Raw genomic sequence first — 16,094 nt, 5'->3', positions numbered from 1 at the left:
ATTTAACCATGCTCTTAAAGAAGTTTCTAACGATGAATTTAGCCTTAAGATGCTTTTGGGAAACCGGGCCCTGGTCTTTAAGCACTACATGTGACCTGACCGATTAGTGATTGGTCAGGAGGTGAAAGGAGAAGCTAGGTAATAGAAAGGGAAATAAAGAGATGCTAACCTTTCATACAAATGGCTGGATTGCAACAACCATTGTTAATATAAGCAAGACTACTTTAGCTTTAAAAATCCTCATCAATCCTGTTTAGATAATGAAAGAGATATTTAATGTGCATCTGGGACACAGAGAAGCCCCTACAGTAGGTCGAAAGGATCTGATAGAGTTGACTGTGAGGAGGAGTGCAAAGGTCCAGAGGTTGTTTACACCAGGCACACCATAGTTCAGCCACTACATAGTAGAGTAACCAGTGTATGCACTTTTTAATGAAACCAACATTTTAAGCAACCTCAAAAAAAAAAACACAGAGGAATAATTGTGATGAATTGACTTACAGATATGCATATAATGCACTAAGCAGTCGAAGTTTAGCCTCTGGGTAGAAGGTATGCACGTGTTTGTTCATACATATTTTTTTGAAACCGACCCTAGGCAGCCTCTGAGTTTTAAAAGGGGTTAAAGCGACAACACAAAGAGGAATAGCAGTCTCTAACATATTCATGAGAAAATAGCTTCGGGTCAATGTGGGTTATTGAGTGAATTTCGTACATTTACACTCTTAACATAAAATCAACCTCTTCAACACCCATCTCATTAAGCAATGAATTATAGTTATTCCTTGGCCTTGACAAGCAGCAAACGAATAACATATGGAAAATGGGAAGAAAAAAATGGGACCACATCATGTGTCCTTGTGCTTTACAGAAATGTACCATTCCGTTCCGATCCTTGAGCCAATATACACAATGATGGCACCCACACTCTGCTTCGACTCGCTTCACCTGGGGGTGGGGGGGAGAATTAGGTGTAGCCCCTACTACTGGACCGTCTACTATGGAGAACCCGGCTCTCCATCCTGACCCTGGAGTCCTGACCTTGGAATGCTCTCTGTGCATATTTCAGAAAAAAAACAAGATTGACTGAGTTTTTAAAATTTATTCCTGCATGCTCCACCCTGGACCAGCGCTGGACTGCTGCTGCTCTCCTGAAGACTGAAGAGGAGTGAATCTTTGGTAGTTTTGGGGGTTTAGACAGTCAAAGTCTGCAGATTCTTCCACAGGGGTGGGGCCGGCATCAGGTTGCTCCTCCTGAGAGAGAGGGGTCACCTCTGATGACCCACAAACACCAGGGTCAGTGTGACCAAGAACTGACATATATGGTGCGCGGTGGGAGGAGACAGTGATCTCAGATCTGTAGGGATAGAGAAAGATAGAAAGAGAAAGTAGAGAAAGAAAGAGATACAGTTGGTGATGTAGATAAGGATGATGTATGAAAATAATTTCAAAACGATTTAATTGAGCTAATGGGATGACGTGTGGGTAACATGTACAATTCCGTATTTGATTTAAGGAAGACTAGAATACATATGATTGTTTTTAGTTGTTCTGAGGAGGACCGTACTCTTCTTCTCTGGAGGAGTCTCCTCTGGTATATAGAGATGCATTGTGATTTCTCTCAATGTAGACTCACAATACTTCAGTGGCAGCTCAGCATCAAGCATTAATAATGCTTATTGACGAAATACATCAAGTACTATATGAGCAAATTCAGTTAAGAGGTTCTTAAAAACATTCCCATTAGTAGTATTTGTACTGAACCTTGTTAATCAGTAAAGAGACCCAGCCGACAGTCTCCAGTGTACAAGCGACAGAGCTGCTAAAGCCTAATATTTTAATGTAAGATGCTGATATCTACCATTTGGGAGGATAGTTAACATAATTTTAAAAGGCATTACCAATTGAAGTAATGTAAGTAATGAGGGAATAAAAATTTGCTATTGCACAAAATATTTTAATTTTTAGGCCAATCATCAGAGAGTACAATTTTCTGGCATGCATAATATTTTTGAAGCAGATGTTTTTTCATAACTTCTAAAATGTATTTTCACTGACGATGCCTGAAACAAAAATACAGTGGCTTATACTCTTGGCGAGTAAACCTGTTTTTCGAAGAACTAACAATACCGGATTCAGTCCTTGATTTATAGTTCCTTAAGAAGAATGTTATAAACGTATGTTATAAGGCTTGCCTCTTCCTGATTGATTGGTTCTGGTTGACGTATAGGTCATGCCCCCCTCCCCCTCCCCAAAAAAGCACTTACTGTTGTGTGGAGGGTCTTTACATTCTCCTTCCTCAATGGTGACATCATCAATGGCGATATCCCCTTCTATTCCAGGACCCCGAATTCCTTCCAGAACCAACTACCAAAACAGGATAAGCGAGACAAAGACAAAACATGTTAAAACCAACTGCTTAAATGTCTTCCTGCTACAAATGGGCTCCCGAGTGGTACAGCGGTCTAAGGCACTGTGTCTCAGTGCTAGAGGCGTAACTACAGACCCTGGTTCGATTCTAGGCTGTATCACAACCGGATGTGATTGGGAGTCCCATAGGGTAGTGCACAATTGGCCCAGCATCATCCGGGGTAGGCTGTCATTGTAAATAACAATTTGTTCTTAACTGACTTGTCTAGTTAAATAAAGGTTAAATACAATTTAAAAAATAACACAAATAATTACTCATTCTGTGAAGCATATAGCAAAAATATATAAGACAAATGCTTATATAAGACATCTGAATAAGAGAGGAAGCACATATGAAGGCAGTTTTGTACTTTTTTGCACCTTAGGGCCACCGTAGTTCTGCATTGGTGACCTATTGCTCCTCCCATAGAGTTGTACCCACCTGGAAAGAGGCTGTTGGGTGAATGTTGACTTTGGCTTGCTTCCATCGGTCTCCTTGGTTCCCGACCAGGGTCCACACGGAACTGTCTGCGCCCGACTGGCCCTTCTGTCGTAAGTAAGCATTTAACGCTCCTAGAGGAGAAAACATAAAGCCCTTTAAGGACAACATTGTGCCAGGGAAGCTCAGTCAAGCACAGCTTATGTATTTGAAAGATTTCAAGTCCAATTTGAGCCCAAGTCTGATATCATCTATGGCCTCGTCACAGTAGCACATCTCCTTTATTTATAGATTATACTTATTTAATTATTAATAATTGACCTGATAAAAAAAAAAACACATAACAGCTCATTACTGCAAATACTAAATGATTCAAGGGGTCTACACATTAACCTCCCCTTATTGAGTGGTGGCTTTTACTGAAAGAGTGGATTGTATCACAATGGATTCATTTGACAATATAATTCATTTGTCAAGTGATGATCATGAAAGTCAAATCTTGTATGTTTCTTTTCAGTGCTTACGAGGTGATGCCAAATAGTGTGCTCTGATGTGTAGACCCACATGAAAAAATACTACAGTTTATTATAGAATACTACAGTACTCTATAGAAGTACTCTATAGTAGTACTCTATAGAAAGCCCCTGATTATAGGGAATTCTGTAGTAAACTGTAGTAAACTGTAGTCCTTAGACGTAGTATATTGGCCATATACCACAAACCCCTTATGTGCCTTATTGCTATTATGAACTGGTTACCAATGTAATCAGAGAAATACAAATAAATGTTTTTGTCCTACCCCTGACATACCACGGCTTTCAGCCAATCAGCTATCAGGGCTCAAACCACCCGGTTGATAACGTAGAATACTTTACTCCACACTGTAGTATCCCTCAATCTTGTAGTGCTTACAATAGAATGTTGCAGTAAACTGTAGAATACACTACACAAACATTTTTGGGGTGATTTTAGTTTTTGGTTAAAAAAAACAATAAAAGAATTCAGCTAAAAATGAGTTTACTTTAGGAAATCTATTCCCGAGTAATCTCACACAAGAGAGAAGACATATGTGATTGTGTCTCAGGTATGAAATGATTGTTGGGCTTTCTTTTTGGGCTTAGTTGTGGTTAATATGCAGTGTACAAATAATTTTCCGGCCTCCAGACAAACTCTGTAGAATATTTTAGTATAGTATATTGTATAATACTTTAGTAAATACAACAGTATTATCCACATATTTCTCCACATATTTCTTCCTCAAGAGAAAGCCCCCAGTTCTATGTGAAAGATAATCTAACAAAAACACGATAGTAAATACTACAGTAATCTCTGGCAAAAACACTATAGTAAATATTATAGTATAGTACAGGCACGTCTCCAAAAACACTACAGTAAATACTATAGTATACCACAGTAATGTCTGCAAAAACACTACAGTAAATACTATAGTATACCACAGTAATGTCTGCAAAAACACAACAATAAATACTATAGTATACTACAGGCATGTCCACAAAAACACTACAGTAAATACTTTAGTACACTAGAGTCACGTCTGCAAAAACAATACAGTGAATACTAAAGTAAAGTCCGCAAAAATGTAGAGGCCAAACTAGACATGCCACTCCCCTGTGATGGGAGACTTAAGTGGATCGTACTGGATGATCCAATGACACCAACAACAGACTCCTGCAAAATGCCCTCTACTTCAAATGAGAACTCAGTCTCTCCACCACCCACTCACTCACATTCTGCACAGAATTTTAAAAAAAGGCTCAGAATGCAGGTTACCTTTCTTTCTCTAACAGAAACCAGTGAAAGGAAACAGACAGGTTAGGACACAAGCCGTCAGCCCTTTCTGGCTCTGGCTGCTGGTTGCTGAGGCTGAGAGAGCAGAGAGAGAGAGAGGGCCCATTGAGACCTGAATGGATTAGGTTGACACGTCCTATTCAGAATCGCGACAGCTTTGTGGAGCAGAAAATTGTGGTTACAAGCGTGTCTTGCAGGTCAGGGGTCACACCCATCGCTCAAGTGCAACTGTCTGTCTGATTAAGACACTGCGCCAACAGGAGAGCAGGGGGTGTGAGACGACAACCTTCAGGGGAGCCTGAAAAGAATCTGACGGAGGACAAAGTTATTAATACTCAAATAGAATGGTCGTAAAAACCATAGTGTGCTCAATTTCCATTTTTCACCAACGCTCAGGGTGCTTCGGATATTCTGGCATTGAAGTGTTATTGAGTGGTTGTCAAATTAAAAAAGAAAGGTGTGTGTACAACTTGAGTGGTAAGCAAACACTTTTATCTAATCATCAGGGAGGTAGTGAACAGGGAAGTGGTGGATAGGTGAGGGAAGCACAGCCGAGAGCTGCCCAGTGACACAAGCCTACCAGACGAGCTAAACTACTTCTAAGCTCGCTTCGAGGCAAATATCACTGAAACATGCATGAGAGCACCAGCTGTTCCGGAAGACTGTGTGATCACGCTCTCCGCAGCTGATGTGAGTAAGACCTTTAACAGGTCAACATTCACAAGGCCGCAGGGCCAGATGGATTACCAGGATGTGTACTGCGAGCATGCGCTGACCAACTGGCAAGTGTCTTCACTGACATTTACAATCTCTCCCTGTCCGAGTCTGTAATACCTACATGTTTTAAGCAGACCACCATAGTGCCTGTGCCCAAGAACACTAAGGAAACCTGCCTAAATGACTACTGACCCGTAGCACTCACATCTGTAGCCATGAAGTGCTTTGAAAGGTTGGTCATGGCTCATATCAACACCATTATCCCAGAAACCATAGACCCACTCCAATTTGCATACCGCCCAAACAGATTCACAGATGATGCAATCTCTATTGTGCTCCAAACTTCCCTTTCCCACCTAGGCAAAAATAACACCTATGTGAGAATGCTATTCATTGACGACAGCTCAGGTTTCAACACCATAGTACCCTCAAATTTCATCAATAAGCTAAGGACCCTGGGACTAAACACCTCCCTCTGCAACTGGATCCTGGACTTCCTGACTGCCCCCAGGTGGTAAGGGTAGGTAACAACACATCCGCCATGCTGATCCTCAACACAGGGGCCCCTAGGGGTGCATGCTCAGTCCCCTCCTGTACTCCCTGTTCACACATGACTGCATGGCCAGGCACGACTCCAACACCATTATTAAGTTTGCTGACGACACAACAGTGGAAGGCCTGATCACGGAAAACGACGATACAGCCTATAGGGAGGAGGTCAGAGACCTGGCCGTGTGGTGCCAGGACAACAACCTCTCCCTCAACGTGATCGAGACAAAGGAGATGATTGTGGACTACAGAAAAAAGAGGCATAAGCACACCCCCATTCTCATCGATGGGGCTGCAGTGGAGCAGGTTGAGAGCTTCAAGTACCTTGGTGTCCACATCACCAAAAAACTAACATGGTACAAGCACACCAAGGCAGTCGTGAAGAGGGAACAACAAAACCTATTCCCTCTCAGCAGACTGAAAAGATTTTGCAGGGGCCTGGTATCACAGCCTGGTATGGCAACACCTCGGCCTCCGACTGCAAGGCACTACAGAGAGTAGTGCGAATGGCCCAGTACATCACTGGGGCCAGCTTCCGGCTAACCAGGACCTCTATACCAGACGGTGTCAGAGGAAGGCCCTAACAATGGTCTAAGAGTCCAGCCACCCTAGTAATAGACTGTTTTCTCTGCTACTGGACGGCAAGCAGTACTAGAGCGCCAAGTCTACTGGGGCGGCAGGGTAGCCTAGTGGTTAGAGCGGTGGACTAGCAACCGGAAGGTTGCAAGTTCAAACCCCTGAGCTGACAAGGTACAAATCTGTCGTTCTGCCCCTGAACAGGCAGTTAACCCACTGTTCCTAGGCCGTCATTGAAAATAAGAATTTGTTCTTAACTGACTTGCCTGGTTAAATAAAGGTTAAAAAAAATAAAAGGTCCAAGAGGCTTCTAAACAGCTTCTACTCAAAGCTATAAGACTCCTGAACATCTAGTCAAATGTCTACCCAGACTATTTGCATTGCCCCCCCACTTTTACACCGCTGCTACTCTCTGTTGTTATCATCTATGCATAGTCACTTTAATAACCCTACCTACATGTACATATTACCTCAACTAACCGGTGCCCCCCTGTATATAGTCTCGCTATTGTTATTTTACTGCTGCTCTTTAATTATTTTTACTTTAATTTCTTATTCTTATCCATATTTTTTTCAACTGCATTGTTGGTTAGGGTCTCATAAGTAAGCATTTCACTGTAAGGTCTACACGTGTTGTATTCGTCCCATGTGACTAATACAATTTGATTTGATACGCTTGCAAGTGGATGCTGATTGAAAGCTAGCAGGTATATACTTAAGAGGTCAATCACACTCCCTCTAAGCTGAAATAGACTGGCCTGATAAAAGAGCTACAGTGCACCATTTGCATTCATCCTTAGACCATACATGCCATACGTGCTGGCACCCAGGCATCTCACCTATGTGTTTCCCATACATATGGTAGTAGAAACCAAAGCAGTAGGTTGGAGAGGACGTCACAGTCCCATAGGGGCTTTTGGGGGCGACGTTGAAGGTGGGGGTCAACAGTCGAGCCTTTTCTCCCTCCAGGCGGGGTCGAGACGTCTCGATGTACATGTAGAAACCTGTATGATGGTAAAACAATGACAGTCAATGTAGAAACCTGTATGATGGTAGAACAATGGCAATCAATGTAGAAACCTGTATGATGGTAAAACAATGACAGTCAATGTAGAAACCTGTATGATGGTAGAACAATGGCAATCAATGTAGAAACCTGTATGATGGTAAAACAATGACAGTCAATGTAGAAACCTGTATGATGGTAGAACAATGGCAATCAAAGTAGAAACCTGTATGATGGTAAAATAATGACACTGACGAACAACACAACATATTGTATGTAAACCCCCCAAAAGTAACCCTCTCTGTCCTGCCATGGTAACCCTCTCTGTCCTGCCATGGTGACCCTCTCTGTCCTGCCATGGTAACCCTCTCTGTCCTGCCATGGTAACCCTCTCTGTCCTGCCATGGTAACCCTCTCTGTCCTGCCATGGTAACCCTCTCTGTCCTGCCATGGTAACCCTCTCTGTCCTGCCATGGTAACCCTCTCTGTCCTGCCATGGTAACCCTCTCTGTCCTGCCATGGTGACCCTCTCTGTCCTGCCATGGTAACCCTCTCTGTCATGCCATGGTATTGTGATTCTGACCTGGGTTCCATTAATATTTATCTACTTTCAAATACGTTGATCATTTCATTAAGTCTGCCTCAAATGCCAGAAGGGCTGGCTTTGCACTTTTTGAATTATTGGTTTCATTGCGCCAGGCAAGCACAGCTAAAGATAAAGTATTTGAATGACAACAAATACTATTTGAACCCAGGTCGGATGTGCTGGTGTTCCACTGCAATGGGGAGAACATCCGAATTCTAAACCAAACGGCAGAGTTCATCTCTCTATAATAACTGCTACAAGTTTGCAGCTTAGGCACTGCCGTTAGCAGGCCATAAACTGTTCTGGTATCAGGAAAGGTTTCTGCACTGCAATTCTCTGTCTGACCTTGTATACAGTGCAATCCATAATACAAGCCTTCTCCGTGGATACCAATCAGATAAAAAAAGATCAAGGAATGTTGGGAAACTGTGAGCTGCATGTGTTTCATTGTAATGCCTTGGATAATTAAAAGCAATGCATTATTTCTGACATAATCCATGGTAACATGCTCTAAAACACTTAAACAAATGTATCCCCAATTAATTGGTTTATTTTAACGGCTGGGGCTTTTGGCATTTAACGAGTGGATAGCATTGCGGGAGATTGTACATTGGGGGAATGGTTACTGCTAGTTCCCTTAAGGCATACGTCGATGGGCAGGTAGTGACAGACACTCATATTTCATAATGCTGCCCGCTCTCTAAAGGAAATGTCACAGCCATCCCCGCAGCGCTGCAGATGTCCATCATGGCTACTACACTCCATAGAGACACAGAGGCGGAGAGGAGGAGGAGGAGAAGGAGCAGAGGAGGAGGAGGAGGAGAGGGGGTGGAGGAGTAGATGGGGCAGAGGCAATGGGGGAGAGGAGGAGATGAGGCGGAGGTTGAGGAGGAATAAATGAGGAAAAGGAGATGGGGTGGAAGAGGAGGAGGAGATGGGGCGGAGCAGAAGGAGGAGATGGGGCAGAGGAGATGGGGCGGGGGAGGAGGATGAGATGGGGCGGAGGAGGAGATGGGGCGGAGGAGGAGGAGGCCATGGGGCGGAGGAGGAGGAGATGGGGCGGAGGAGGAGGAGGATGAGATGGGGCGGAGGAGGAGATGAGGCGGAGGTTGAGGAGGAATAAATGAGGAAAAGGAGATGGGGGGAGGAGGAGGAGGAGATGGGGCAGAGGAGAGGATGAGATGAGATGGGGCGGAGGGGAGGAGGAGGCCATGGGGCGGAGGAGGAGGAGATGGGGCGGAGGAGGAGGATGAGATGGGGCGGAGGAGGAGGATGAGATGGGGCGGAGGAGGAGGATGAGATGGGGAGGAGGAGATGGGGCGGGGGAGGAGGATGAGATGGGGCGGAGGAGGAGATGGGGCGGAGGAGGAGGAGGCCATGGGGCGGAGGAGGAGGAGATGGGGGCGGAGGAGGAGGAGGATGAGATGGGGCGGAGGAGGAGATGAGGCGGAGGTTGAGGAGGAATAAATGAGGAAAAGGAGATGGGGTGGAGGAGGAGGAGGAGATGGGGCAGAGGAGAAGGATGAGATGGGGCGGAGGAGGAGATGGGGCGGAGGAGGAGGAGGCCATGGGGCGGAGGAGGAGGAGATGGGGCGGAGGAGGAGGATGAGATGGGGCGGAGGAGGAGGATGAGATGGGGCGGAGGAGGAGGATGAGATGGGGAGGAGGAGATGAGGCGGGGGAGGAGGATGAGATGGGGCGGAGGAGGAGGAGGAAGATGAGGAGGAGGAGGTGTTATGGTGATTTTCTGGTGACACTGTCTGTGATTTATTTAGAATTCAAGGCACACTTAACCAGTATGGCTACCACAGCATTCTGCAGCGATACGCCATCTCATCCGGTTTGTGCTTAGTGGGCTATCATTTGTTTTTCAATAGGACAATGACTCAACACACCTCCAGGCTGTGTAAGGCTATTTGACCAAGAAGGAGAGTGATGGAGTGCTGCATCAGATGACCTGGCCTCTACAGTCAAACCGATCTCAACCCAATTGAAATGGTTTGGGATGAGTTGGATCACAGAGTGAAGGAAAAGCTGCCAACAAATGCTCAGCATATATGGGAACTCCTTCAGGACTGTTGGAAAAGCATTCCAGGTGAAGCTGGCTGAGAAAATGCCAAGAGTGTGCAAAGCTGTCATTAAGGCAAAGGGTGGCTATTTGAAGAATCTCAAATCTCAAAAAACACTTTTTGGTTACTATATGATTCCATGTGTTATTTCATATTTTTGATGTCTTTAATATTATTCTACAATGTAGAAAATAGTAAAAATAAAGAAAAACCCTTGAATGAGTAGGTGTTCTAAAACTTTTGACCAGTAGCGAAGATACATAGCTCTGAGACTACCGTCCGCTGTGGACACACAGCCTGACCGCCCACCTCCCCATAATTCCCAGCCTTCGGCTAGACTGGCTTTATTTATTAGCCTTCAGCTAGACTGGCTTTATTTATTAGCCTTCATCTAAACTGGCTGTATTTATTAGCCTTCAGCTAAACTGGCTTTATTTATTAGCCTTCATCTAAACTGGCTGTATTTATTAGCCTTCAGCTAAACTGGCTGTATTTACAAGCCTTCAGCTAAACTGGCTGTATTTATTAGCCTTCAGCTAGACTGGCTGTATTTATTAGCCTTCAGCTAAACTGGCTGTATTTACAAGCCTTCAGCTAAACTGGCTGTATTTATTAGCCTTCAGCTAGACTGGCTGTATTTATTAGCCTTCAGCTAAACTGGCTGTATTTATTAGCCTTCAGCTAAACTGGCTGTATTTACAAGCCTTCAGCTAAACTGGCTGTATTTATTAGCCTTCAGCTAAACTGGCTGTATTTATTAGCCTTCAGCTAGACTGGCTGTATTTATTAGCCTTCAGCTAAACTGGCTGTATTTACAAGCCTTCAGCTAAACTGGCTGTATTTATTAGCCTTCAGCTAAACTGGCTGTATTTATTAGCCTTCAGCTAAACTGGCTGTATTTATTAGCCTTCAGCTAGACTGGCTGTATTTATTAGCCTTCAGCTAAACTGGCTGTATTTACAAGCCTTCAGCTAAACTGGCTGTATTTATTAGCCTTCAGCTAGACTGGCTGTATTTATTAGCTTTCAGCACTTCAATCCGTTTGTGTGCCTTCTTGCATTACATGTTTTGCAAATGTTTTATCCTTTTGTCATTGAGCTTTTAATTCCTCTTTTATTCACTTATTGTTGTTGCATTGTTGAGAGGTAAACCTGTAAGTCAGCATTTCATTGTACTGTGTGCTCACGTAGATCATGTGTACATGACGATTTAACAAAACCTGAACACTGTCCTTGACCTCCCGGCCCTGCTGGAGGCTCACCACCAGAAACAATCTATCAGAACTACCCTCCCTCCTCCCCATGGCAACACTGTACACAGCAAGAACCATGAACACTTCCCAGAAGTGGCCTTCTCAGAGTTACAGAACATATTGTATTGTACTCCTTATGTTGACTTCTGTGTTGCTTTGTGAAAATACTGTATTAAGAAAGAGATCTATTGATTCTTTTTGGGAATGCATCCCATGTCTCACATCCCATAGCATTGTATGCATGGTTATCAGTACTGTAGGTAACATGGAGAGAATAGGAAGTACATTTCAAACCAAGTTTAAAACATGGTTTCCATTCATCAATGCAGTTGCATAAATGTCCTTGAAATGTTTTCCACATAAACACCCAGGTATACTGGCCTGGCTAAAGCTACAGACTGAGGTTGTCCTTTTGTCATTTCAGTGTCAAACAAAAAATGATTCTATGTTTTTCTGTCAGGCCGTCACTAACAAACAATTCTCATTGTGACCTAACAACTAGAAATCAGCCATTTTCAATGGAAGGAGACACGAGTAGAAATTCATTAATTTGACAACTATAGATTTGGCGACCAGAGTTGAGAACCTCCCGGCCCTGCTGGAGGCTCACCACCAGCAGAACTACCCTCCCTCCTCCCCCAGACACTTACAGAGTTACCTACTCCTGACTTCCTTTGTGAAAATACGATCTATTGATTCTTTTTGGGAATGCAGTACCAACGTTATGAAAATAATCAGCGACTTGATTTAGCGACATGACTATTTACTATAGTTGGACCTCATCATCATCTCATCATTGTACACCATCATGATCAATGTCAACTACATGTCAACTACATTGACCATGATGTGAGTAAGGCCTGTTTTCTCATCAATATCTAGTGTACAGGTGGGGCCTGTTTTCTCATCAATAACTAGGGAAGGAGAAGGGCCTGTTTTCTCATCAGTAACTAGGGAAGGAGAAGGGCTGAGGTATCACTAAAACAGGTAGGGCCTGTTTCCTCATCAATAACTAGAAGGAAGGAGAAGGGCCTGTTTCCTCATCAATAACTAGGGAAGGAGAAGGGCCTGTTTTCTCATCAGTAAATAGGGAAGGAGAAGGGCTGAGGTATCACTAAAACAGGTAGGGCCTGTTTTCTCATCAATAACTAGGGAAGGAGAAGGGCCTGTTTTCTCATCAGTAACTAGGGAAGGAGAAGGGTTGAGGTATCACTAAAACAGGTAGGGCCTGTTTTCTCATCAATAACTAGGGAAGGAGAAGGGCCTGTTTTCTCATCAATAACTAGGGAAGGAGAAGGGCCTGTTTTCTCATCAATAACTAGGGAAGGAGAAGGGCTGAGGTATCACTAAAACAGGTAGGGCCTGTTTTCTCATCAGTAACTAGGGAAGGAGAAGGGCTGAGGTATCACTAAATTGATCACAAACATTTTGCATGTGCTCTGCTGCTGCAGTACAGTCATATCTGACTAAAATTATAAAATGGTGTCAAAAGTGCTTCAAACTCATCAAATATAAGACAGGAGAGATTATTTAACATAAAATAATAATGTTCCTTCCGTTTTGTCTGAGTTTAGTGACTAAAAGTAGCTAACAGCTAACTGTTCTCTCTCATGTCTCTTCATTGACAAGAGCAGCCTATGTGGAGCCGTTGCTATGGATACTCACAGACTCAGAGCCACCATGAGCAGAGTGCATGTAGAGTGAGTGACAGACAGAGAGGAGCAGCTAATGGATTTACTAATGGAGGAAGTTAATTCTGATTTTGGGTTTTGGGCAGGTCTGGGCCTTAAATTTGGCCCAAGCAATCAGGCCTGGGTAGGGTAGGGCCTGAACGTTGTGTCGCGGGCATGGGTAGGGCTTGGGCTTAAAATTCAGACCTGTGCAGTGCTCTACAACTACTTGAGAGCAGAACAGAATGGAGAAATTGGTTGAAAGATAGAGAGCACAGTGTTGTATTGTGTTGGTGAGAGTGTGCATGCATGTAAAGGTACATTGGTGTGTGTGCTAACCTTGCTTGGAGCCCACTCGGTCACTGCTGGGCCCTGTGTTGGGCGTATACTTGGTGTCTCTGGTGGCGGCACTATGTCGGGTCCAGTCAAAGTCATCCCTCTTGTCCTGGGTGAACATACACACGGCCTCGTCCTCAAAGCTGCACTGGAACTCTCCTGATGGGGAGGACACACAGAGAAGACATAGAAATCTAATTATTATTCTACCTTTATTTCAACAAAGAACAGACTGAGGCCAAGGTCTCTTTTACAGCTGGGCCCTGCATATACATGTTTACACATACAGTTCAGGTACAATGATTAAGAAACTACACTAAACCATCACAGATAACACAAAAAATACCAGCAGATTACATTTACACACAGGTTATTCCCCTAACAGGTTATTCCTCTAACAGGTTATTCCCCTAACAGGTTATTCTACTAACAGGTTATTCCCCTAACAGGTTATTCCCCTAACAGGTTATTCCCCTAACAGCACAAGAACTTGCATTACCCGAAACAGTTACAAGAAATAGAAAAATAAAAATCCTCCAATAAATGTTTAATGGGCGACAAGAGTCTCAAGTTTAAGTTTAGTCTGCAGGCTATTCCATAGGCAAGGAGCATAACAGGAAAAGGCAGCCATACCCAACTCTGTGGAAATCACATGGGCCTCAAGTGTAATCCATGTTTGAGACCTGTTTTCATGAATTATAATTATAATGTTGAGAAGTGTTGATAAATCAGAAGGTAGTTTATTCAGAAGTGCGTTATAGACAAACACGAGAGCATGTTGTTTTCGTCTCATGGACAGCGAAGTCCATCCCACATTTTGATATAAAACACAGTGTTGAGTTCTGTATCTAGCGCCCGTAATAAATCTGAGTGCGCAATGATAAGTAGCATCCAGCGGTTTAAGTGTTGATGCCGTAGCATGTAAATAATATCCCCATAATCTAGAACAGACATAAAAGTAGCTTGCACAATTTGTCTTCTTTGTAGAGGACAAACATGTCCTGTTTCTATAGAGGAAGCCTAGCTTGATTTTTAGCCGTTTACGAAGTTCGTCAACATGCATTTTAAAAGACAGTTTATCAGCCAACCATATCCTTTAGTATTTATATGCAGAGACCTGATTAATTCGAGAGCCATCTAAGCTCGTAAGTGCAAGTGTATTTTCAACCAACTTTTTGAACCTATTAAAAATGATAAAATGTGTTTTCTTTTAATTTAAAACAAGTTTCAGCTGTATAAAAGACCCTTGTAATATCTTAAAATCTCACTACACCAGCAATGATAGGTGCCGCACACTTGAGTAAATATGGATCCAGATTGTCAGCGCCTAGCGATTTCTTCGAATCTATAGCAGATAGTGCGTATAAGACCCCGAGGGGCTGAAACAATAGACCGGTCAGGATCATGTTGGCCATTTTTTCTTTCAAAAAGAAAACCAGCAGAAATAAAGTGCTTATTAAAAAAACATCACAAATTTCAGTTCGGTCACTGATGATCCCAGACTCCGATGTAATTTGTTTCAGCAGGGAAGTCGAGGAGTTTCCTGGTTTAAGTGAGTTAACAGTTTTCCAGAATTTAGCGGGATCATCAGCAGACTCTGTCAGAGCATCAAGAAAATACCAAGATTTATCCTTTTTTATTCTTCCGGTCCATTTATTTCTCAATTGCCTGAAAAGCAGCCAATCAGCTGTTTCACCAGTTTTCCTCGCCAAGGCCTATGCTTGATTCTTTTGCAGGAAAAGGATTTTCAAATCGCTGGAGAACCAAGGATTAGTTTGATTTTTTACCCTAAGTCGCTTTAACGGGGGCGTATTTATCAGCCATGAAGGTAAAGAAATGTATGAAAAGAAAGCGAACGCTAAAACTGGGTCCATTATGCAGTTTACGGATAAAAGCTCTGAGTAATAAAGGTCATGGATAAAGGCTTGCTCTGAGAAGTGTTTATATTTCCTCTTTAGAATTATACGGGAGTCAGGTTTTTTTTAGCCTAGTATCTCTGATAAATGCAATAGGGCAGTGGTCACTGATTTGCAAATAACCCACTAGATATATATTTGTGAGGTGTATTTGTTAAGATAAGGCCTATTAATGTAGATTTTTTGGGGGGTCTTTTGGATTAAGACGGGTAGGTATAGTTATTAGTTGAGTAAGATTTAGTTCGTTACAAATGTCTTTTAATTTAAACGATGCTAGCATCAGCCAGTCCAAATCAAATTTTGATTTGTCACATCAGCCGAATACAACAGGTAGACCATACAGTGAAATGCTTACCTACAAGCCCATAACCAACAACACTTTAAGAAGTTTTAAGAAATAAAAGTGTTACGTAAAAAATAGATAAGTTTAAAAAAATGAAAATAAAAGTAACAAATAATGAAACAGGAGCAGTAAAATAACAATAGAGAGGCTATATACAGAGGATACCGGTACAGAGTCAATGTGCGGGGGCACCGGTTAGTCGAAGTAATTGAGGTAATATGTACATGTAGGTAGAGTTAAGGTGACTATGCATAGATAATAAACAGAGAGTAGCAACAGCGTAAAAGAGGGGTCTTGGTAGAACTTTGATTAGCTGTTCAGGAGTCTTATAGCTTAGATACTACTGAGATAGACTTTATGTATTTTCAAACAGGGGTGGCAGGGTAGCCTAGTGGTTAGAGCGTTGGACTAGTAACT

General features: G+C 42.9%; 1 protein-coding gene across 1 annotated transcript in view; it reads right to left on the bottom strand.

The window, feature by feature from the left end:
* Positions 1–410: 410 nt before the first annotated feature.
* Positions 411–16,094, bottom strand: part of LOC112262102 (MAM domain-containing glycosylphosphatidylinositol anchor protein 2) — a 183,723-nt gene continuing 168,039 nt past the window's right edge. Inside the window, exons 13-17 of the mRNA XM_024437812.2 lie at positions 13,422–13,577; positions 7,339–7,503; positions 2,852–2,982; positions 2,268–2,367; positions 411–1,357 (exon numbers count right to left, since the gene is read on the bottom strand). Of these exons, the coding sequence (XP_024293580.1) occupies positions 1,269–1,357; positions 2,268–2,367; positions 2,852–2,982; positions 7,339–7,503; positions 13,422–13,577 (641 nt within the window). The 3' untranslated portion in view covers positions 411–1,268. The remainder of the gene's footprint in view (positions 1,358–2,267; positions 2,368–2,851; positions 2,983–7,338; positions 7,504–13,421; positions 13,578–16,094) is intronic.

The sequence above is a fragment of the Oncorhynchus tshawytscha genome, linkage group LG11, assembly GCF_018296145.1.
Source record: "Oncorhynchus tshawytscha isolate Ot180627B linkage group LG11, Otsh_v2.0, whole genome shotgun sequence".
Taxonomy (NCBI): Eukaryota; Metazoa; Chordata; class Actinopteri; order Salmoniformes; family Salmonidae; genus Oncorhynchus; species Oncorhynchus tshawytscha.
The sequence above is the reverse complement of the archived record's forward strand: the minus strand, read 5'-3'. Positions and strand labels throughout refer to the sequence as shown.